Source organism: Rhea americana, unplaced genomic scaffold, assembly GCF_003343005.1.
Source record: "Rhea americana isolate MKP2758 unplaced genomic scaffold, rheAme1 scaffold_127, whole genome shotgun sequence".
NCBI lineage: Eukaryota > Metazoa > Chordata > Aves > Rheiformes > Rheidae > Rhea > Rhea americana.
In genome coordinates this window covers 130,769-154,182 of record NW_028185339.1, presented here as the reverse complement: position 1 = coordinate 154,182, position 23,414 = coordinate 130,769, and the positions used below count along the sequence as shown (strand labels likewise).

At 37.6% G+C, this 23,414-nt stretch overlaps 1 protein-coding gene across 2 annotated transcripts; it reads right to left on the bottom strand.

Annotated features, from left to right (window-relative positions):
* Positions 1-288: 288 nt before the first annotated feature.
* Positions 289-22,205, bottom strand: CFAP36 (cilia and flagella associated protein 36). Of its 2 annotated transcripts, XM_085326065.1 has the most exons (11): positions 21,979-22,205; positions 21,266-21,319; positions 15,017-15,081; positions 14,213-14,314; positions 13,304-13,418; positions 12,253-12,340; positions 11,199-11,250; positions 8,500-8,626; positions 3,590-3,759; positions 3,070-3,225; positions 289-700 (listed from the first exon to the last, which is right to left on the bottom strand). In XM_085326065.1, exons 1-11 carry the CDS (start codon positions 22,091-22,093, stop codon positions 614-616), a joined length of 1,131 nt encoding a protein of 376 aa, XP_085182191.1. In that variant the 5' UTR covers positions 22,094-22,205; the 3' UTR covers positions 289-613. The 2 variants fall into 2 exon arrangements, with proteins under 2 accessions (XP_085182191.1, XP_085182192.1); XM_085326066.1 differs by lacking the exon at positions 21,266-21,319.
* Positions 22,206-23,414: the final 1,209 nt, after the last annotated feature.

Genomic DNA, 23,414 nt, shown 5'->3' with positions numbered 1-23,414 from the left:
TTATTTAAAAGTTGCATTCAGAGCAAGATTAGGCCTAAGCCACTAGTAAACGACTCTGAAAGTATATAAAATAGTATAATACTGAGCTACTGTGTAAATGCTTTATCTCCTGACTTCAAGTTGCATTTATTGTTTCTCAAAAAGATGGTTATCATATCACTTTCTTGTGAAATTACTTTATTGTATTTTACAGCTGAAAATAGTAATTTGTTTATAATGACATTCTAATAAAAGGAAAAGAACAAAGTTCCATATTTGAAAAAAAAAAACTCATTCAAAATCATTCACAACAATTATCGTTTAACAATAATTATTTTAATCATTATCTGATTTTCTTCTACCTAATACGATGTGGCCAGTAGTTCACACTGTACACTGAGGTGATGTTAAATGGCCTCATTTCTGAGTACATTCCAGTAAGTCTCCAGCATTCTAGAAAGTATGTTTTTAATGTATTTCAATGTAATTTTCAAAGGCCAGAGTTACTTCTGTGAAAGCTCTAAAAAAATTAAGTGCAATATATTTGAAAACAAATTCACCCACTTACTGGTTAGATAATTCTAAAAGAAACTACCCATGTTCTTAAGTTCTGTAATGAGTGAGCTTCTTAAAATTACCGCTTATTAATAACTTCTTCTTTTAGTTTTTCTGCAAGCATTTTCCTCTTCTGTAGTAATCTTTGTTTCTCTTCTGACATTGTCTACAAACAAAATGAAAAAAAAATACAGTAGTAAACTGCACGGCTTTGGCACATACCCATGCTAGGTTTTTTTGGTTGTTTTTTAATTTCTTCAGATAGTTTCCTTATTCACATTGATATTAAAGACAATTTTCAAGCACTGACATCTTGTCAGGCAAATGCGAATCAGACCTACTGTTGGTGGCAAATGCATTAAAGTATATAAATCATAATCATTATTAACAAAAAAAAGACAAGTTTGTCTCTCTTTTTCTGCTATATCCTTTTGTAGTGGTTGATCCTGTCGTCATTTTGTTTTTTATGGTTATAGTTTCTTTTCCTGATAGAATTTACTTCTCCTTGCCATACTAGATTTTCTGTGACCTGCCTTCTGCAACAATTGTGGGTTTTTTAGCACTTCTTGTAAATTAAACAAATTATCAGAGGCCCTGCCTTTGCATTTCCCTAAATGTCTAGGGTGCCTCCTTCTCCCTCCCCCTTTTTGTTTTAAACAGTGGTTTATGACTTCAGAAGGAAAAGGACTTTAATAAGCTACATAGTTCAGAGAAAATACTTTTTTTCCTTACTTTCTTCCCTTCAAATATTGCTTTGAGAAAGATTAGGATTTAAAAGCTATATAGAGGCYATAAGTCTCCCAAATACTCATTAAGACTTACTTTCTCTAGTAATTCTACTTTAGCATCTCTTGCTCCATCTCACAAATGAAGCAAGAAGATTATGCACTTCATGAAGTGCCTTTAGTTTTCTGGAAACTACAGGATTCCCAGCCTCTGCACGCAGGATGTGCACGTGAACAAAAATCTGACATTTTAAATGCATGGTTGTTATGATAGTTTTTTCCATATTCATGTACTCATTCATTTGGCATCTTCCATTACAGAAGACTCCCAAGAAATGCTGCATTCATGTGGCAGAACATAACTGCAGGTGTACCTCCTAGATGCAGTGTCTGAGCTGAAGACTTAATTGATTAGTAGTCTTTGGAAAAAGTGGTCACAGAGGATGAAGGCCCACCACAGGGGACAACATCTTTCTGAAGGTCAAGCATCCCCACTGACTGACACAGTGTCAGATGTGATTAGTTGCTTTAAGTGCCAAAGCTCTGCACTTCGAGCTCCCCTCTGCATTTGTGATGGCTGTGGTGACATCCAGAAACTCTAGTTCTCAGAAAATAAAAAGCAAGAGTCCTCCTAGTTCATGGTATTTTCTCCTGATCAGAGAGCACACTGACTGCTGACTCAGGTAAAGCTCCTTGAAAATTTTAGACTCCTTGAGAATGTGCCCCATGCTGCTATTGCAGCTATTGCTGCTATTGCTATTACTGGCTACATATTTCTCCTTCCTGCATTATATTTGTGAATACAACAGCAATGAAAAGTCCTTTGGACAAATTCAAATGATTGTAATGATTTTAAGATTATTCACTGTAACAAATATTTCAGTTGTATTTTTCAAGTGATCAGTGCTAAAGAATGAAGGACAGTTGGGCAGTGACAGGATGGTTGGTTGAAACACTGAGAAGCACATTGTGACTGAGCCTAGTGCCACAGCATTTTCGTGGTACCTATAGACTAGAATATCCCATGAGATAAGGATCTCATGAGTATTTGACCTTAGTGCTACAGTCATGTAGTTCAACAGTATAATATATTTTATTCTGATATACCAAAGTATCTTGCAGAGCTCTCTTCATGATACATGGCTCTGAATAAAGAAAAGAGACTGTCTTTACAGGTAAGATAAATCCAACGTTACTGTTACCTGATGAAAAGTATTTAAATGTGGGAGAAGGAAAGGCCTTGAAGAACAAGTTGCCAGTTATACCTTGACATCCGATGTGCCATTCTCTTTCCTATGATTCCAGTCCTCTCTCAGATTTTTTTTTTACAGGCAACTAGATAGATGACCAGCAGCATCCACCTATCAGACTGCCTTTCTAATGCCTTTCTAACATTTAATTTTTTCATAATGTGTTAATTAAGGATTTCTTCATTTGAAATAAGAACAAAACTTTCATAAATTTATCTCTGCAAAGTAAGACTTTGCAAAAGAAAAGTTTTTCCTATATTAAAAAAAACAACTTCAAGGATTTAAGGGAGCTCAATGGTAGGTCATGGACTAGGAGCAAGCCAACATTTTAGCAGGTCATAAACTTATACTAATCATGTGATGTAATGATACAAAACCAAGATAATGCTAACTTAATGATTAAAACTTCTTGCCCTACAAACTTCTGCAAGAGCAGTAATCTGAAAATGATCTGTCACTGCTTCCACCACAATATTCAGCAGCAACATTTACATCTTCACTGAAGTTAATATATGCTTTTAAAAAGCAGTCAGGATTATTAGAATTTCTGAATCCTTCACCTCTGTAGGAGGTAACTCCTCATCTTTCTGGCCAGTACTTGTTGGTGACAGTACATTACTTCTTGACTCTTTTCTTGTAGCCATCAGCAAATCTCGTTTTTTCTTTAAGTAGTCCTCTCGTTGCCTCAGGTGGTGTTCTTCAAGTTCTGATAAATTCTGGAATTTTGAATACCAAAAATTAATTTCTAAATGTATGTGTATTATTACATATCTGTGTATTTAAGATAACAATATTTAAGACATATTAGCCTCTAAAATTACTATCTGAAAAAAATCCAAGTTTCAAGCCATAGCTGTCTCTTTTTTAAGAACTTTTCACAAGGACAAAAGCTGAATTCCATTCAAAAACTAGAACAATATATCTGAACTTCATGCAAGTTAAGTTGCTGAATACCACAAAACTGTTTTCATGTTGATAATTTGAGTCAACAATAGGAAATATAAGTAACAGGAAATATATTCAAAATATAGTACTGTCTTTTCACACTCTAGCTGTATGTTTGTTTTTTTAAAAACTTACAAGTCCTTCAATCCCAGCTTCTTGTGCTGCATTTTCTGAATGGTTTCCAGCAGCCCTTTTCTTCATATCTTCTTTCACTTTGGTACAAGAAGGTTGAGAAATGCTCTCTCTTCTTTTTTGTAAGGAGTGTACTGGTTTTAAATCTTTCCTTGCAGATTTCTGTGATTCCTCTACACAACAATTTCACACAGAAACCAATTAGAAAGAGTAGACATATTTAAAAACAAAAAAGTTTCTTTCAATATCTGAATGTCTCATGTTTTAAAATGGAACACTTTAAAAATCATGTTTCTCCTCTTTTTATTGACTAATAAAAGCTTCTTTGAAAAAGAGTTAAAATACTGTCTTTGCACTAAAAATGCAATTAAACAGTCTTTGACGTTAGAATAAGTACCTGTGTCTTTATGTCAAAAGATCAGAATGTACTTTCATAGTCAATATTCTAATAGACCAATTTATATCTAGACTGTATTTTCAATTTCCATCTTAGTTATCAGTGCCAGTAATCAGCAGACCATAAAGCACACTTTAGCCAACTCCAAGTGTACTGGTTCAGCTTTCTTTCWATTGCAGAGAAATGAATCAGAAAATAATGATGATGTGTTTAGTAAACCTTTATTTAGGAGGAAGGGAAGTGAAGCTCAAAAGAGGTGCAAGGCGTTACAATTATACACACAGAGCTCAATTACTCATCTTCAGAACAGACCCTCCCTGTGTGTCAGGACCTAAGGAGGATCCACCACACTTCTATCTCAGGCTGGCTGGCATGTCAGGGGGGCTCTGGGCAGCACTGGTTCAGACTAGGTAAGGCTCAAACAACTTCTCATCTCTTCCATTCCCTAACTCCCGTTGGCTTGTGCAAGACATTTCTGCACAATACCTTGTTCACCTGTTGCTTTTTTCTTGGACAAATTCTAACCCTTTGCTGATGAGAAAAGTACAATTAAACTGTGTACAGACTACAGTCATGCTTTACCTCTCTGCAGGTACCAAGGATAATTTTGCATTGGTTTCCACTGAACTCCATGGTGTGCCTTTGATGGCATCACAGCTACTGAGCCTTCCCAGTCATCGGACTGTACAGCAGGGGACAGTGTCAGAACTTTAAGACTTCTTCTGACCTGACCAAGAACTGTGCCTGGGTAAGGCAAGTTCCTGCTCCTACTCTACTTTTTATTAGAGATGAAGAGGCTTTGAACTGTTTGAAGAACCCTTAAAATATCAGTACAGTCACGACAGTTCCTATAGTGCAATCTGAATTTTACTGTATTCAGTCAGTTTCTATAAATAATATATGCRTTGATACTTGTTACTGAGTGTACCTAATTATAATTCTACAGTGCTGGACTCCAGATTTTTGCTGTAATGTTATCTTGAGAAATAACTTGAGAAAAAGTACTTTTCCTGTACTCTATCATTGGACCACAGTAACAAGTGGCAAAGGCTGACCCTGCTAAAGCTAATGTAGGATAAATGCCACACCATTTTTTTTTAACTTAAAGTGCATAATATACATTTAGTTCTTCAATGTTGCTGCTTTTTCTAGTTCAGAAAGTTATATATATAAATTTATACACATATATAAAATCATAAAAAGGGGAAAGGCAAAGAAGGGGTAATGTTATTCAAAGTATGGAAAACAAACCAAGATGGAAAAGTAAAACAGGCCAAGTTGAATAATTTGTTTCACTGAAATATCATTGCTAGAAGTTTTGATAGTCCTTTAATGAAAAAAAAGTCTTTTTATTTGTCAGACAAAAATATCAAATACCTACCCCACAATCAACATTATGATTAAGGAAAGTCACTTACCAGAAGGTAGTTCTTTGAAATGTGTTGTGTGTATGTACATTTACACTGTGGCTGTCCATATTGCAAACACTCAAGCTGGAGATGTTTTTGTCTTAGCAGTACCTGTAGGATGTAATCATAGGACCCTCAGTCTCACATAACCCATGAACCTGAAAAAATACTGGGAAGGGAAGGGAAGGAAGGTGGATAGTGAATGTACAGATAGACAATATATCTCCAGGAAATACAGTTACAGGTATGTAACCTTTTTTTTTTTCCCCTCCTTTGAGAATTTGTATATATGTACATTCACACTGTAGGTGACTAAACAACATGCTTTTCCATGAGGACACTTAATCCAAAATCTTCTCAAAATAAAAGCATCCAGGACCACTCCAGCAGATGCTGCATCCTTCTTACATCTGTGTGATAAATGCCACTTGGTGCAAACACAAGTAGCTGCCCTGCAGGAATGTGGAAAGGAAAGTGTTCACTAGGAATGCTGGAGAGGTTGCTTGCGCTCTGAGGTATTGCACATGACCTTTACTATGAAATTTTTAGCAGTGCAAGAAGTTGGGGGGTCAAAGTGCTCTGGGTTTTGCAATCTGTAAACTAGTCCTAAAGGGCTCACCGAAGTGAAATTAAGAAAATTAAGTTAACTGTCATTAGATTGAATTTCATCATAAAATGGAAAACTTTAAGGATTCCACAAACTGAAATCTCAGCTTTCAAGGTGAAACAGAACTGGCAAAAGTTAATGAACAGGCTGGGTAGTTAAAAGAAGGAAAAAAAAACAATCAAACAAAAAACCCTCCAAATATGCTGAGGGAGGGAGGGAGGGAGGGGGAAAGAGAACGTTTTCTTCTCCTCAGTTTGAGGATGGTTCATGCAAAGGCCATATTGCCCAGAGAGCCAAGACTCCTGCTATGAGACTCCTCCCTGTGCTCAGTTCGAAAACAGCTAGCTGTTCTGTTCTTCGGTGATGCAATCCTGAAGAGCAAGAAACACGCAGCCTAGATCTGAGAGCAAGCCTGGTGGCAGTGAGGGTCAGGGACTCATCAAGATGAGAGAAGACGAGTTATTCTACTATTGCAGAAGCACACAAACTCTTTGTGGGTAGTTCTTGCTGAATCCTTTCCCAGTGTTGAATCTGGCACGAAGAGGAAGCAGTTCAAGCAGAGGAGATGATCCTATTATCAGACAAAGTTTTAGTTAGAAGCCCATGTTTAGCAAGCAGGTAATAACAGACCCTTTTGGAGGCTGTTCCTCAGTTCTGGGTGAGAAAGTGGTCTGAAAGATTTCCAGAGTAGATTCTTCTTAATTTTTGCCTTTTCTATCCAAAACTACTTTTCTAAAGGGTGATACTGGAGGGCAAGCTTTTACAAACTTTCTCAGTAGCCTCTTTGAACAGGTAGCTTGCCACAAGATGCCAATCCTACACCAATAAAGATGACTTCCAAGGTGCAAAACTGCTTGTAGAGCTGTCTCCTCTTTGTCATTTAAAGAATATCAAGAATGCTCAGCACCAGGATGAGTGGACACTTACATAGTACAGAAGAAAGGCTGCACTTGCTGCCAAAAAGTCTTGGCTCCCAAGCTCCAAAATCTCCTGTGTCTCAAGCACAGGATTAAGTAAGTCCTGCAAACAGAGCATCTGCTAGTAATGCACCTGCCTTCTGAAACAGGAAAACAACCACTACAAGACAGACAATTTAATCATGCCTTTGCAAGGTGGCCTCACTATGCAAAAATAAGAGGAACATGAGCAGGCTAGAAGAAGAAAAGAACGCAAGTATACCTGCAGCTGAAACTAAGAGGACTTCTGCATACTTCTAAGGGTGAAAGGGAAAAAAGAAAAGTTAAAACAGAAGTAACAAAACTTCAGAAGAGCAGAAGGGATAAAAAGGAAAGAACAATACTTAAGACGTTAGTGGCTTTTGCTGTTGTGCCTTTTAAGTTCTCTAATGTGAGAGACAATAGCTCATTTACTTTAACGAACAGAGGGTCCTACAAACACTTCACCCATTTCTGGCAATAGCTTGGAAAGCAAAGAGCAGGTATGTTTCACAGGTACAACTAAGGCTAAAATTATCCAGCTCAAGTGTCTGTGATATGAAAAATTTCAGTGTGAATGCATACAAAGACAAGTAGCAGAATCGGGAAAAAAATCCTGAAGGAAGTACAGGAATGTTATTTTCCATGGCTGGAGTTGTGTTCTCGGAAATTATGTTAGAATATGAAGCTAACATTTTTTCATGAGCTCATAAAAAGAGAGCCGATATCAGTGAGATGCAACACTTATTTTTGAGGTTGTATTTATATGTATTCATATATACACATATGTATGTAGAGATATATACATATACACACATAAAATATACACTCACTACATACACACAGAAATATAAATGCTTCATAATATCTAAGAACTTTCCAGCTTTACTGGCAGGATCAGCCATTTTTGTGCTTTAGCTGCAGCACAAATATACCTCTTTCACCACTCATGACTTTTTCCCCTCACTGTAAAAGCACTGGCTTGGTCATTACCTCCAGTAAACAGTGATCTACAAAACAACTCAGACAATTTTCACTGCAAAACATGGGTAAAGTTCAAATCTACTTCAGAATGTTCCCCTGGGTAATATATTATTTTGTTAAGTGTCACAATCCTACTCAGAAATGAAAATGTAAAAATTAAAAAAGCAATAAATCCAATATGAAACAAGGCAAGAAGATTCAGTTCAGTACTCTGACTATTAGAACTTGGGTGAATCTCAAAAGTTGAAGGTTGGTTCTTTCAAAAATATTTTATTACTGTCAAAAAAATGTTGTACAACTATCAATTAAACCTATGATGGCTACACACACAGGGGTAGAAATCATTTTTTAAAAAAATAAATTATTCATATTTACTTAAAGTGAAAACAGTGTACTTTGTAATAAGAATGGCATAAGCATATAAATTGAAAGATGAAGTATGGCTATCTTTAAAACTAAATGGTTACTCAGGGCTTCGTCCAGTCAAGTTTTGAAAATCTTGGTATGATTTGAATCTTCTGTAATTTGAAAATAATGTCATACTGCATACTCACGGTTGCAAAACACTTCCATAAAGTTACCTAATGAAAATTGTGGAGTTCCTTCAAAATCATCAGCTCCCTCGATGGGCTCCTTAACTTTTACAGCTTCTCTGGAATCTTCTGGAAAACTGTATGTAACATCTGCTGATTTAAATGCATCATGTGCCTTAAATTAAAAAACAAAAGCAAGCATTACATTTTGAGCACCACACTTTAAGCATTAAACCAGCAACCATTAAAAGAACTTTCAGTTGAAATTGTGTTGTTTAAACTGCATACTGTATTGTTAAAGCAAACAAAAGAAAAACATTTATTTTATTAGTAGGAATGTTCATATTAGCTTATGCTCATAAATGAGCACTTTTAATTTTAGTTCAAAATCTCTTCTCTAATCAACAGCCAGAATTTAGAACATTAGGTAAACTGATCTTTTGCTTCTCAGCTACAAATAGAAAATAGATAATGGTGTGGGTGTGTGTCATTCAACTTTCAAGTACACCTCTGCCACCATAATAGGAGACAAAGATATATATTGAAGTTAACACAGAAAAAGAGAAATAATCAGTTGAATGGCAACAGGTCTGGATAATATCTGACACTATTATTTCACTTCTACACCAGTCTGACAAATCATAACAGTGCAACCCACCTCTCTGGAAATAGTAAAGCCAGATAGCATTTGCCTAGAAAAAGTCTAGGCTTTTTATCAGACATCTAATTCATGCCACAACCTTCTTACATTCATCAAAATAGCAAATTATTTTTATTTACAGAAATATGTAATTCAGCAATAACTATCACCTTTTCTGTCCAAATGAATTAATGTATTCAGTGAATTCAGTATATTGCTTCTGGAGCCAGACTTCCTGCAAATGCATACTGAGTAAGTTTTGCATTATTAAACTATATTAGGGCAGATACTATAACTGAGGGGAAGTGACAGAAGACATCCTGAGGRAGCCAGTCACACTAAGGTAAATTTAAACAGCACTTTCCACATGTTCTTTGCTCCAATTTTCTTTGGACAAAAAAGAAAGAAAAATTAAGAACTCCACCTTTGATCAAATGCTTAAGATACAAAAAGTAAGTTTCAYCTTTATGAAATACACACTGAAACTCATGTTTTCTAATAATGAAGGATACATTATTCTGCTTCCCAAATTAGAAAGCATACCTTACAAAGAAGTACTACCTGAAATCAAATGCTGTTAGCCCTAAAGGATAAATTGAAGTATTGCAGCACTGTGCACATATTCTAGGCCAAGAAGAAACAGAATACAATGGCTGGACTGAAAAAATGAATAGGGAGAAACAGTAACAACAAAGAAAAAAACTACTCAGCTATACATATATGTACATGCACACACATGCACATTTTTTTAATCTGCTTTGTCAATTAAGGTTTTAATACATTTGTGTAGGATATAGTACAATAAGTCCTTAAATTTGGTTGAGCCCTTGAAAATATTTACTGGTGCTACTGTACTCTGACCTTTTTTGAATAGAAATGCTAGAATATTAATATTCCTGGCTGGTCTATAAAGATTTGCATAAGTGTGTCTAGATACAGTATCAATTCTTAAAATGAGCCAAATCTTAAGTTCCAGATTGTTTTGTAAGAAATCCTGTAGAACAAGTGACTCGTTTCCTGGAATGTATTACTATAATATGGGGAAAAAAGAATTTTGTCACTGCTTTTCTACAGTATCCTTCTTCTATAGGACACAGAGTGAGACATTTGATTTGGAGGAATGTCTCAATTTGTTTAGGACTTGCATTCAATACTGTAGGCATCATCTGCACTTACTATAAGTTTGAATTCAGGAACAGGACTGGAAATAAAGTTACTACCTCTGTGGTAGTTAATTTTGGTATCCAGGCAGTTTCCTCTGTTGATTCAGGCTGAAGAAAAAGAGTGCTTTCTCTTCTCATATTTACTAGGCTCAATTTCTTAATGGTGAAAAAAAAAAGAAAAAGAAAAAAGCAGCAACTATACTCCCTTTTGAAACAGCCTACATTCCCAGCTATTTTTATGTGTTTTCTTGGGGGAATAAAAGCTTTATTGCCACATTTCCWGTGGAGATACTACTGCTTTCCTGAAGCAGCCTTGCTCAACAGATTTGAATTTGCTTCTTAGTTGCTTAGCCATTGGCCATCTAGCCAGTCCACTTTCACATTCTGTTACCTTTCTACAGGGTTTACTGTGACAGAGACCAAATAACATTCTAACTCAGAGAGGATTTCTAGTTCCTGGTGATTGGATTCTTGCAGCATTGTGCAGACTTAATGAATAACTATACTGCCTGTGAAGTGATCCTTAAAATTCCTGAAGGATTATGAATGCTATAATCTCTAAGAAGCTTATACTTTGAAGTCTCTTTGATCTTGACAATATTGGTAATTCAGATGTTCTCTGGATCTGAAAGGTTGACATCCATTGTCAGGATTTTAGAATTCTGATACTGAAGAGGGAACATGCTTACTACATGAGCTCCACCAAATGACTGATTGTTATACAACACTAATGTCAGTTACACCACAAAAAAAATGTAAACAACAGAGTAGACTTTTCAAAAAGAAAAGTCAGTAAGACCTTTCTGACAGACCTTTTATTTGCTTTGGCTGGTACATATTGGATGATTCATATGCCTTAAAGTGATATGGAGGACACATGAGACCAAAGTAGCAAAGTATTTCTAATCATTAGCATAACTCATCTAGAAAAATAAGCTACTGACCTCTTCAGTCCTTTTCCTTTCTTGCTCTATTTCATATTCTTCCTTAGACTTCCTGTAACACAGAACACATGTAAACTCAAGACTTCTTTAGTATCAGTAAATATAAATTTAGCACTGCTTAAATACTTGAGAACTATCAAGATGATCTCAATATAACGTAGATCTGTTGAAGTGTCCAAAATACTTTCATGACTTAAATGAAAATACACTCTTAATAGAAATAAAGAACTAAGATAAACATATAGGCTGAAAACTGTGGGTTCTAATTTGCCCTGTGCTAAAATAACTGCATAAGAATTTCTAGAGTATCTATTCCTTGTTCCATTTGCTGCATTAAGTACTTTGAAGGAAAGCGTTTGCACAGAGTACAGAAGGAAAATAGCATAATTTAAAATAGCCTGAATGGATTAATTTTATTTGTTTATGATTGTTTATGTTTGTGTGAACTGGGAGTGCAGGAGAATTTTTCTAGCTGTATCAGTTCTCATGCACCTCCTTAGATTACAGCAAGAGTCCTTGTACACAACTAGAAAGAAGACGTGGAAAAGAATAAAGCCTATTGCAAAAGTAGAATTTGCCTTTCCAAGGTTTTAAGGGACATAGAGCAGTGTACAATATTCTAGTAGTGCTAAAGAGTAATAAAGCTGCTTTACACAGACATACAGCATTGATCCCATTTCTCCAGATCTGTGTTTAGGGTATCCCCAGAAGAGGAGATTATAGCTAACATGCTCCTATTGTCCACAATCTGTGCAGATCTAACCTAGGTCTAATTTGAGATTTAACTCTGGATTCAGGGAAGAAAGGAAATGATATGGCTTAGAAAAATCGCACACCATTACATGTGTCACAAAAGACAGCTCTGCATGATGGAGCTGTTATCCCTGTGTCTTTAAATATTCCTGATCATACCCATTCTCTAGCACTGTTCATTTTCTCCCAGATCAGATTTTGACAAGAATATTCACATTACCCCCAAAAATCTGGAAGAGTTAGGCCCTATATACTTTTCTCTATTAAAATAACGTATGAGGTAGGACTGACTCATTTTTACCTTAGGACCTCCCTGAGGATTTTCATTTCTTGTTGTTCAATTTCACTGAATACATCAGAACCGTCTGTCAAACAGTCAGGCAACACACCTATCAAAAAAATCAGGGCAAAATTCATGCATTTCTCTAAAAAAAATAAGAGCACATTATTTTGTATTTCATTTGGTATCATTTTTCAGCCAGAGCAGAGAAAGAAAACCTACACACAATTCTTCCTCTCTGTAGCTGTTTCCAGAAAGATTCTAAATCCTGGGCATCAAGTTTGTGGTAGCAAAAAGACAAAGCTCTCTGAAATACTAAAATTTGGACATCTAAAGGTAAACCATAAGCCATACTCTGTACTGACTGTCATACAGTATTTCCTACAGACTGCAGAATAACCAGGACAACTAAACAATCATTTTCATAATTAGCTGCTGGGTGAAACTTCAAGTTTAAAGATTACTCTCTCTGAAAAACTATACATGCAGTAAAAACACAAAACAAAATGGCAGAACTGTAGACATGGAATAAACGGGTGAGTAGATGAAAATCCTCTCAAATATCACGGCAGCGTTGTTTGGTATAAATTATTTTCTCTACCTTGAAGGTAAGTATGTATTAGAATGAYGAAGGTCATAACTTCTGCTTTCTATATGGATTTTTTTATGGGCAATGTGAATTGCAAGATAAAATGTGGCAGACAGATAGTGAACACGGAGGATGTTGATAGTCTGGATTTTGCAATTTGCGTAGCAATGATACAGTGCTAAGTGACATAATTACTTTAATACTCCCCAAATTATCAAGAAAGTTCCTTAGCAGAAAACTAAAACCAAATTTCACAGAAAAGCTTTAGCTTTTCAGCTCTATTTTTCTATTTATTAGAAACGTACACAGACAGCAGTGGCTGAGAATACAAGCCAAAAATTGAAATCCTAGTCCCACTAAAATCAACTGAATATTTTTCACTAATTTCAACTGGAACTGGACCAAATGCCATACTTATTATTTATTGATGGATCAGGTAGTCATCAAAACACAGAAAAAGACGAAGTGAAACCCCACATTTACCATTTCTTTCTTTAATGATCCTAATAGCTTGCAATTGCATTTCAATATTTTTCTGTACCATCATTTCTTTAAATAGTCTGAAATCTTCTGCTGCCAACACCGTTTGCAAAATGGCCTGCAGGAAGATAATCACAAATTAATTAAAAATCCCACAAAACCCACAATCATTTCAGTTTGCTTGAAATTATATTAAGATTTAAATTTTGTTTTACACATGTTTTCAGTAATAACATTTAATTCTCCTGTCTACTTTTTCTAGTTACACAAGCAAAAAAAAGGACCTTGCCTAGGTCCTTGATATTACTGTAGCCATGATGATTCCTCATAAAACCTGGAGGGTTTCCAAGTGTAAATTTACAACTCATTTGACTCAGTGAACAAAAACTGTAAAAAGAATACACACTGAAGAATCTTGTTATACATTAGGAGGAAGTATGTAAACAAAGCTCAATTTACTCTGACAGCAGAAATGCCTACTCCTCTCCTCAGTAAACCTCAGACAACTCTGAAAGGTATCTTTGAGCAAATAAAGTTCTATAGAATCATGCCTTGCCTTCAAGGCCAGTTTTTGTTTTGCAGATTTTATCATTTTATTACAAAATTAGAGGAAAATACCATCTTTTGCTTTACTGAATATGTCTTTGCCATTTGTTTTAGAAAAAAAAAAAAAAAGCCTAGAAGACAAATCTCTGATAAAAAGCTGCTGACACCACACAAGTACCTGTCATTAACTTAAAGATACAACTTTGCTGGTCATAGATATGAACAAATACATTAACTCAGGTTTTAGAAAATTAAAGTTTTAACAATAAAACATTTCAAAATTTCATCTCTGCCCTGCTATATTAGTGAAAATAAAAAAAAAAAAAAAAAAAAAAAACATACATTTCTTAACAAAGAAAACCATACCTGTGAAGTGTGTGTCTTTGCAAGAGGAGACGAAAAAGCTTCTTGAAATTTCTCTTCATTAATTCCAACTTCTTTAAGATAGCCTTCTAGTAATTTTTCAACCTATAAGAAAGTATAACCCTTACCTCCTAATAGGTGATCCCTTGGAATCATATGAAGTTTTTTCATAATTGTATATACTTATCTGCTACCATTTTATTTTATAACTCACAAGAACATCACTGCAAGACTGTAGCTGATTTTCTGATATTTCAGGCTTGCTGCATTTAATTGTTCTTTTAAAACATAAATTATTACCATGCCTTATTCCAAAAAGGATTTTAGATATCTGTGTCTATTGGTTTATAGGGGTTTTAAGAATGCTCAAAAAATATTCTGTAGCTTTTTTCTAATACTTAAAAGCTAATTCAAGGATTTATCAGCGCGAATAGTGAATAAAATATAAACTATGTGTTTCCTTTCAGTCATGATGTTGCTTGTTATTTTTAACTTGACAGAAAATAACAAACTTATGTATTTTTCTGTTATATTGCTCTATCCTTTTGCTAAAATACTGTAACAACGCCTAAGAAATATGACTGTATGTTAAAGTTTCTTTTCTATATATTTAGTGTCTAASCATTAAAAAAAAAAAGAGAGACAACTATGACTCAAAGATATCTAAATAAAACTTCTGATGGGCAATGGTAGAAAATTATAGATAACAGATAACAACACAATTAGAAGTTCATATAAATAAATACTAATTAAACATTTTTCATTGTATTTCTTAGAAGTCTTCCAAAAGTAGTGAATAATGCTCACCAAGGCTTGGTATTCCTGATAAATTTCTGTGTAAGACAACTTGCTTTCTTCTTCATCATCAAAAACTTAAAGACAAATATTCCTCAATTAGTACTTCAGGTACTAAAACATTAAACACACACCATGGAAATTAATTTATTCCTTAAAGAGAAGGATTAACCATATGTTGAAAGGTTAAAAATATTAACTATACTTTTAAAGGAATATTTAATCATATGATAGCATAGAGTATGATAAATAATAATATCTGTTTTTCCACACATTCCAGCTAAGAATGTACTCTGACCATTTAATGTTCTGCTTTAATGTTCAAGGTTTCAGATTTTTTCTTTTGGGGGAAAAAAAAAAAAAAAAAGCTCAACAATTAAAAGTCAAATATTCATTTGGTCACAACACACTGTAATTAACTAATAGGAATAATACCAGAAAAAGTATAACAGAAATAGATTTCTAAGCAAGTTGAGAATTCAGCAGATAAGTACATGAAAAACCTGTGTTAGTATAAGAATTATCATGTGAACTTGGTCCTTCTAAGACTTCAGATGATATATATAAAACAGGAAAATTATGTATATACACATACTTAAAGGGAGGGTGTGTTACCATTCATTTAACAAGAAGTCAGTGTGATGCAGAAAAAAGATACCCTGCCTACATAAAAACAGATAACCCAGAAAAGGAAATCCAGTGTAGGTAAGTTTTTTTAATTACATCTATCATGGTTTAGACAAAATGGGTATCTGTGTGGTATAGGCCATCCTAAGACTGTATTAACAACTCCTGACTGGAAATATCAAGCAAATAATCTCAGTACCGTAGAACAGATGGAAGCAGCAGAAAATAAGAGAAATAAAAAAACAGTTTCCTTTTTTGAAAAATACACATTTTCAAATGCACATTAAAATTTAAATTAAATTAATCATCTCAACAGAGTGACTAGTGACTAAAATGTAGGCTTAGAGGTAAGATATCCTCAATTCCCTTCAAGATTAGCCACCCTGATACGCTGGAGAAGTCACTTTCCATTTCCATCTTTTGAAGTCATTTGAGGAATGGCAATTCAGCTTAACAAATTGATGAATGGATGTGATTTAAAAAACACATACAATATCTCTGAGGAAAGATGGTACTGATATGCATAGAAGTAGCATTACTTTCACATAAAGTCATAGTGACTTTTAGGAAGTATCATTTCCCAGCTGGGATAGACATGAGGCAATGTCACACTCAACCTTGATAAGACGTGATCTGAGACTGCTGTTCTTAAAAGAAAACACACACTTGCATCACTTTAACAATCTGTAGCAATGTAATCATGAAAATCTAATCAAACAGTTCAGGTCCTCTAAATAAGCAAGGGAAACACTTTTTAAAATGACATTAGTTTTGGAGAACTAACATTGCTTTTGTTTCATTTCTGTACAGGCAAAGCTTTTTTTTTTTTTTTTTTTTTGGGGGGGGGGGGAAGAGAGGGAATACTTTTAAAATATTCACCCAGCACATTTAAATATTATTAAACATTTGTTCAGCAAAAAGGTACTATAAATCTCATTCTTAAAAAAAAAAAAAAAAAAAAAAACACTCCTATAGCAACCACTATATTACTCAGCCTAAGAGGATGAAGATACTTAATTGCCTCTATCATCTTCTGCACCTCTTTCCCTTCAAGGGATCTCTATTACAGCTCTTGCAGGCTCTAACTTTTACGTCTTTGTTTCTCTGCTCCCTTCTACTTCCTGCTGCTCCTTCCCTCCCTGAGCACCCAGAGGAGTGCTCCTCAGGGGTTTCCCAGCCAACAGCAGGCCTCACGCAGCGGACAGAACACCTCTGAAGTCCTCATGCTCCTTCCACAGCTGCAGGACAACATGGAAAGCAAATTGAAAAGCTTGTACCAACTGCTCTCAATTTTCAGTATTTGAGCCAAAAGAGGATGAAATTAAGTGCCTAATGAAGCAAGCTGTAGTCAACACCTCCTCTRATTTAAGTGACATTAAGGAATACTGTGTTTGAATGAGTACTTGGATTTTTCAGTTGTGATTCCTTGATCCTGCAGTCATTATCCTTCCTTAATGTTTTGGTACAGACTTTCATCATCAGATAGGAACAAAGATCAGGAAGAACACCAAATCAAAGTAATCCAAGGGACAAAGGTATATTGGGAGACAAACTAATTATTTTTCTGTTGAAAACTAACACCTTTGCTGGGAACTATCAAACAGGATGACAGTTAAGTCAAGTCTGAGTTCTCCCTCCTGAACTGGGCCACTGACAGACTATCTTAACTCACAGGAACAGCAGATAAGCGAACTTGAGATAATTTTTCTTTTTTTTTTTTTTTTCCTCTCTCTAAAGTGACCACTGAGGAGGTTCTCTGTCCTAGGAGGTAAGACAGTCATAAGCAGTGGTATCTATTTATTCCTTTGATACCTTGTCTTTATTTTCTAGTACTCAATACTATACTCAAGCATACACAAATGCTTTCGGTTAACGCCTTAAACGTCTGAAAAAAAAATGAAAATCCCTCTCACCTCAAAGACATACCTAGTAGCCGCATAGAGAAAAAAATAATCAAGCCTCAAGAAATTAATTAAATCCCTAAACAGTCAGATGCAGAAAGAGAAAGCAAATTAAATTATGAATAAATAGAAAACTGCTAGGATCATTCAAAGTGCAAGGACTTGGCCTAACCGACTACAGTTGCAAAAATAAATTCCTTACATACCAATTACAAAGACTCAAATTCTGCTTTGGAGGAATCACAGAATATTGCCAATTAATTAAAAGTCACGCTAATTTACCTGTGTGGCCCAAACACTTTAAGTGTTTCAGAACTGAAAGAATTCTGTCCTGACAAAATATTTCAGTATCAACAATAGTGACAGAAATGTTGCAGTACATCTAAAGAAAGGAAAAGCAAATGGCACAGGTTAATTGCTACTGGAACTCTAAATGTCTTTAATTGTGTATTTTAGGAACTTTAACATTGCAGTAACATTTCTTTAATGTTTTCTTAGAGAGTTTTATTCTCAATAGCTTCTGAAAGTCATCTAACAACTCTTTGCAGCACAAATCATAACTTAGAAGATCATCTGCTGTAAGCACTTTCTCTACTTCATTCCTCTTATTTTAGGTTGAAACAAAATGACAGAAGAGACCATTACATAGGCCTGCTTCACATAAGTGGAAGTTTACTGAAGTTCCATAAATCATCTTACTGCCAGTAAATTCTATTCAGCCTTCTAAATAGAGTTCATTATTCCAGAGTGGGATAATCAATTCCTTCCTAAAACAAGAAAAAGGCAGTCCTAACTTGGACTGCTTGCATAATTGTTTTGTTTGAACAAGTGGTCTTCCAATTTAGACCTCCTTCCATAGAGAAAAATTCTCCGTGGAGAATTTTTCAGATTTTTCAGATTTCTGTTTCTTCTGTGCTGTAAAGAGTCCAGAATCTTTACCTGTATTTCCCATTGGTATATCAGGGAAGGGCTTAAATACTCGCAATGATCTTGCCTCAGACAAACATCGGAAAGAATAGAAATAATTCAAGATAACTGAAATGGACTTGTTTAGAAGCTGTGATGTGAATCAGCAGCATGTCCATTTCACTCTACACATGAAGTAAAAATTCCTAATGGACCTTAACAAGAAGTACAGCACAACAAAAGGGACTGCCCAGCTGAGTCCAACCTTACAGAAGCTGTTCTAGAGCCCAGAGCAGAATGGAGAGGAGGAAAGAATGAGTACAAGCTAGTAGAACAATGGTAATAACCATTCTATTTTGGACTTGATCTTTACAAATCCCTAGAAATAAGATACTATTTGAAGATCTTTGCTTTACAGTTTTGCCACCACATCATATCACTCTGCTTAAAAGAAGGCAAATGTCACTCCAGTCTTCAAAAAGGGCAAGGAGGACCAACAGAGCTACAGGCCAGTTAGGTCCACCTTGATCCCTCAAAAGGTTTCAAAGTAGAGATAATCCTGGATACCATTTCCAAGCATATGAAGGACAAGAAGGTGATCAGGAGTAGTCAGTATGGATTGACAAAGAGAAAAACCATACTTAACCAATGTGAAGGCCTTCTATGATGAGATGACTGGCTAGGTAGATGAGGGGAGAGCAGTGGATGCCTGTCTTGACTTTGGTAAGGCTTTCAACACTGTCTCCTGTAACATCCTCATAGGCAGGCAAGCTGAAGAAATACAGGTCAGGTGAGCAGACAGTGAGGTGAAAACTGGCTGAACAGCAGAACTCAGAGGGTTGTGATTAGCAGCACAATGTCTAGTTGGAGGCAGTAACTAGCAATGTATCCCACAGGTCAATACTGAGTCCAACCCCATACACCTTATTCTCCAAAGACTTGGAGGAAAGGACAGCAAGTTTACTTATGATAAAAAGTGGAAAGAGTGGTTGATATACCAAAATATTGCACTGCCATTCAAAGGGACCTTGAAAGGCTAGAGAAATGGGCAAAAATGAATTTCATGAAGATCAACAAAGGCAAATGCAGAGTCCCGCACCTGGGAGGAACAACCCCATGGACCAGCACAGGCTGGAGGCTGACCTGCTGGGAGAGTAACCTTGCAGAGAAGGACTTGGGGGTCCTGGTGGACTACAGGCTGACCAGGAACCAGCAATGTGCCCTGGTGGCCAAGAAGGCCAATGGTATCCTGGGGTGCATTAGGAAGCGAGTTGTCAGCAGATCCAGCAAAGTGACCCTTTCCCTCTACTCAGCATTGGTGAGGCCACATCAGGAGTGCTGTTCAGTGCTGGGCTCACCAGTACAAGGGAAACATGGACATACTGGAGTGAGTCCAGAAAACAGCTAGTAAGATGATTAAGAGACTAGAGCATCATCTCTCATATGAGGAAAGGCTGAGAGCGCTGAGACTGCTCACCCTGGAGAAGAGAAGATTGGGGGGGGGCTCTTGTCATTGCGTATACGTATCTGAAGAGAATGTGTAAAAAGGACAAGGCAGACTCTTCTCTGTGGTGCCCACTGATAGGATGAGAAGGAAGAGATACAAGCTGAAACGCAGGAAGTTCCATCTGAACATAAGGAAAAACTTATTTACTGTGAGGTGAGCGAGTACTGGAACAGGTTGCCCAGAGAGGTTGCGGAGACTTTCCTGAAGATATTCAAAAGCCCTCTGGACATGGTCTTGGGCAACCTGCTCTAGGCGACCCTGCTTGAGCAGGGGGGTTGGACTAAATGATCTACAGAGGTCTCTTCCAACCTCAACCGTTCTGCAGTTCTGTGAAAAACGGTCCATGCTTAAGGCAAAATACCACTGCTTTGAATAAGAGAATAGTTAAATGCCAAATTTTATAATCTTCAGGTGATACTACAGTAACAGATCTCATTCATAGTAACCATGGAAGGTTATTCTGAATTAGCCTATGGCAACATGCTTTAGTATCTTTCATGTGTGAATGTCTGCAGGCTTGGTGGTATCACAGGCTAAAGTTTTAAAACATGATTTTTCAAAAATCATAAAAGAAAGCCTCCTTTTTTTCCTAGAGGATTTATGGACATCTCAAATTTGGACCGATTTCATACCTGCCTAACTATGCATTTGAGAATCTACCAATGGACTCCAAAATGCAATTATTTTGCCACCATCAGAAGCCAGGTGTTGTTCCTAGGCAGAGGAAACAAGCTGTTCTGTAAGTAGCAGAAGTAATTTAGTCTGACTTTGTACAGTAGAAATTTATTTCCTGTTCTCCTCTCCAGACATGTGGACCTACACAGGTCTCTCTAGTAGCCTGCATACATATATATATATATATACAGGTCTATCCTAGTCCTCCCTCCCACTGCTCATACTTCCAGTTAAACTTGGCTGCTCCCCCACCTTATTCCACGATTCTCTCAGTTCTTTATTCTACTGCTACCCAAGGAAGAAAACATAACTATAATTGTTTCTGAGCTAAATTCATGCACAGACCAGCTGGCTGAAACAGCTGGCTGAAACAAAAGCAATAACTATTGACTTCTTACTGCATACTATAATTTGTGAAATTAAGGGTTCTCCTGCCAGGTTCTACCTGCCAATTTTCACAAAACTGCAGGATTTCAATTTTGGGACTTCTATTGTTCTATCACACAAGCCGAACAGCAATTTTAATAGTATAACCTTGCTTTGTTAGGAAATAGGTATTTTAAAATAGCTATAGAAAGTATTAGAGGTCTCCAAACGGTTTGTAGACGCATTATGTTATGAAATAAAGCAGAACGAATAACTCACTTGGTGGAGGGAGATCATACTGCAAGTTCATGTCAAAGTCACTCTTGTATGAGCCTATGAATTCATGAATGTAAGTCACCACGTTAAAAATCACCTTTTAGCAATGAAAGCAAATCCACTTTGGTAGATTAGGGCCTCAGAGACTGGTTTTCCAAGAACAAAAGACTGCCTCTCTAAAAAAGGTCTGAATGGTGCAACTACAGCTGTGTAAAACCTTAAGACCATTTAATGAAAAAAAAATCACTTTTAAACAGGATTTTTTTTTACAGGGCCTCAGACATCCTTACAAACATAGAACGTTGATTTATAATTATGATTTAACGTGCCAAACTCACACAGCACGTAAGAAGAGTAATAGCTTAACACTCCTGCCTGACAGAGAAGGCCCCGACCTCCTTCAGATGCTTCCTTCGTTTCTGAAATGGCCGGCAGGGCGTCAGCCGCCCCCATCGGGCCTGGCACCCCCTTGAAACCTCACCCYGGCCTCCCAGCGCCCTTTCACAGCACGCTCATTTTTATGCTCGTATTTGCGACCACAAGCGCAAAGATAAAACAGCGGAGCCCAGCCCGGCCCGCCCGCGCATGCGCCAGCGGGGGACAAGGCGGGATCCCGGGGCGCCCGTGCGGCTCCGTCCCCGTCACGGCGCTGCAGACTGGAGCGGCCGCCTCCCCCGCCCGCCCGCTCGACTTCGCCGTCTCTCCCCGCTGCTCACCCTCGCAATTCCGCTCCACGAACTCTAGGATGGGAACGGACCAGGCGGGCCCCTGCAGGAAGCCGGCGATACTGTCCACCACCCACTCCACGTCGAACTCCTCCTCTGCGGCCATGGGGAGCGGCGGTGGGGGCTGGGGTCGGTGGCTCCGCGGGCGAAAGGCCCCGATACAGCTGCCACGGCTGGAGCGGCTGCGCCTGGCCGTGGGAGCGGTCGCTGTAGCAACCGGCGTCACGGGGGCGGGACCGGGGCGCGCACGTAGGGTTCCGGCGGCTCCTATGCGCCCCTGGTGCCGGCGGGGTGGGGTTGCCAAAGCGACGGCCGCGAACGCCGCCGAGCGGCCGTTGAGGCGGGGCGGGGATGGGATACTAACGGAAAAGAGGATTAGTGGGGCGGCGGGCGCGCCTCGCCTTTGGGCTGTTAGGGCCGCGCGGCGGTCTCGGTCGTTAACAGGCGGGTCGAGCGTCAGGAAGCCGAGCCAGGGGGATCGCCGGAGGGAGCTGTGGTGTGCCCCCCGGCCCCGCTTTGAAGGGAGCTCCCAGGCCGTCCCCGCGCGGGGGGAGGCCGAGAGAAGGGCYGGCTTCTCCTCTGTGGTGAGGTAACCGTGCGCGCCGGAGCAGGCTGGTGCTTCCCCGGCCCACAGGAAGGATGCCATTTTCAGGCTCCGTCGCTGGTGTGGAAGCGTGCACCTCGGTGCTCGGTGAAATCTCGATGCTAACTGAAGCTAATCCAAGTTTATGCTATGTCCATCCATGCTTAAGAACTTGGCACGTGTAACCTGAGTGCACGTGTTTTCTTGCTTTGGGAAGTGGTGGCTGGGAGAGGAATTGTCAGCCCAAGGACCACGATTAAGAGCTACAGTAGCTTGCATGAGCTCAAGGACTGTACTGGTATTCTGTGTAATCAGATCATGGTTTAAAGAGTGATGCACATTATCCACAAGTACCTTGGCATTAAAAGATATACTCGAAATTAGATCAGATGTTAGATAATCGTTTAATGCAGCATCTCACGACTAGAGAACAAAATAATGACAGAAGTAATTTTGTTAAACTGGACAGCCTGAAACGAAAGGTGCAAGTGTGTGCTTGTAAATGCCGTTGAAGTATAGTGATGCTAATACAGCCTTTCTAATTTAACTGACATTAGTAATTTCCCTCTCCTATTTCACTGCTGTGAGTGAAAAGTTTGCCTAATAATTTATTCCCCTCACAATGTTGGGTGACTCCTTCCGACTGGTTGTATGGCTGTCAAGAGTGTCAAGGATTTTGCTTTTTCCTCTGGAAGCCAATATGTTACTTTCATTTTTGGTTTAGGAGCTCTCTAAACAATAAGCTAGGAGCTCAAGAACTCATATGAATCATATTGTTTGTGTGTTACTGATAAAAAAATACTTTAAATATATTTTTTTTATGCAAGTGAGGAACATGTGGTTC

Coding starts and splice junctions, on each gene's coding strand:
- CFAP36 (XM_085326065.1), bottom strand. CDS start 22,093: ATGGCCGCAGAGGAGGAGTTCGACGTGGAGTGGGTGGTGGACAGTATC. Junction 3,226..3,589: donor AAGCTGGGATTGAAGGACTT/GTAAGTTTTTAA, acceptor TCAAAATTCCAG/AATTTATCAGAACTTGAAGA. Junction 701..3,069: donor AGGAGTTACCTCCTACAGAG/GTGAAGGATTCA, acceptor TTTTGTTTGTAG/ACAATGTCAGAAGAGAAACA.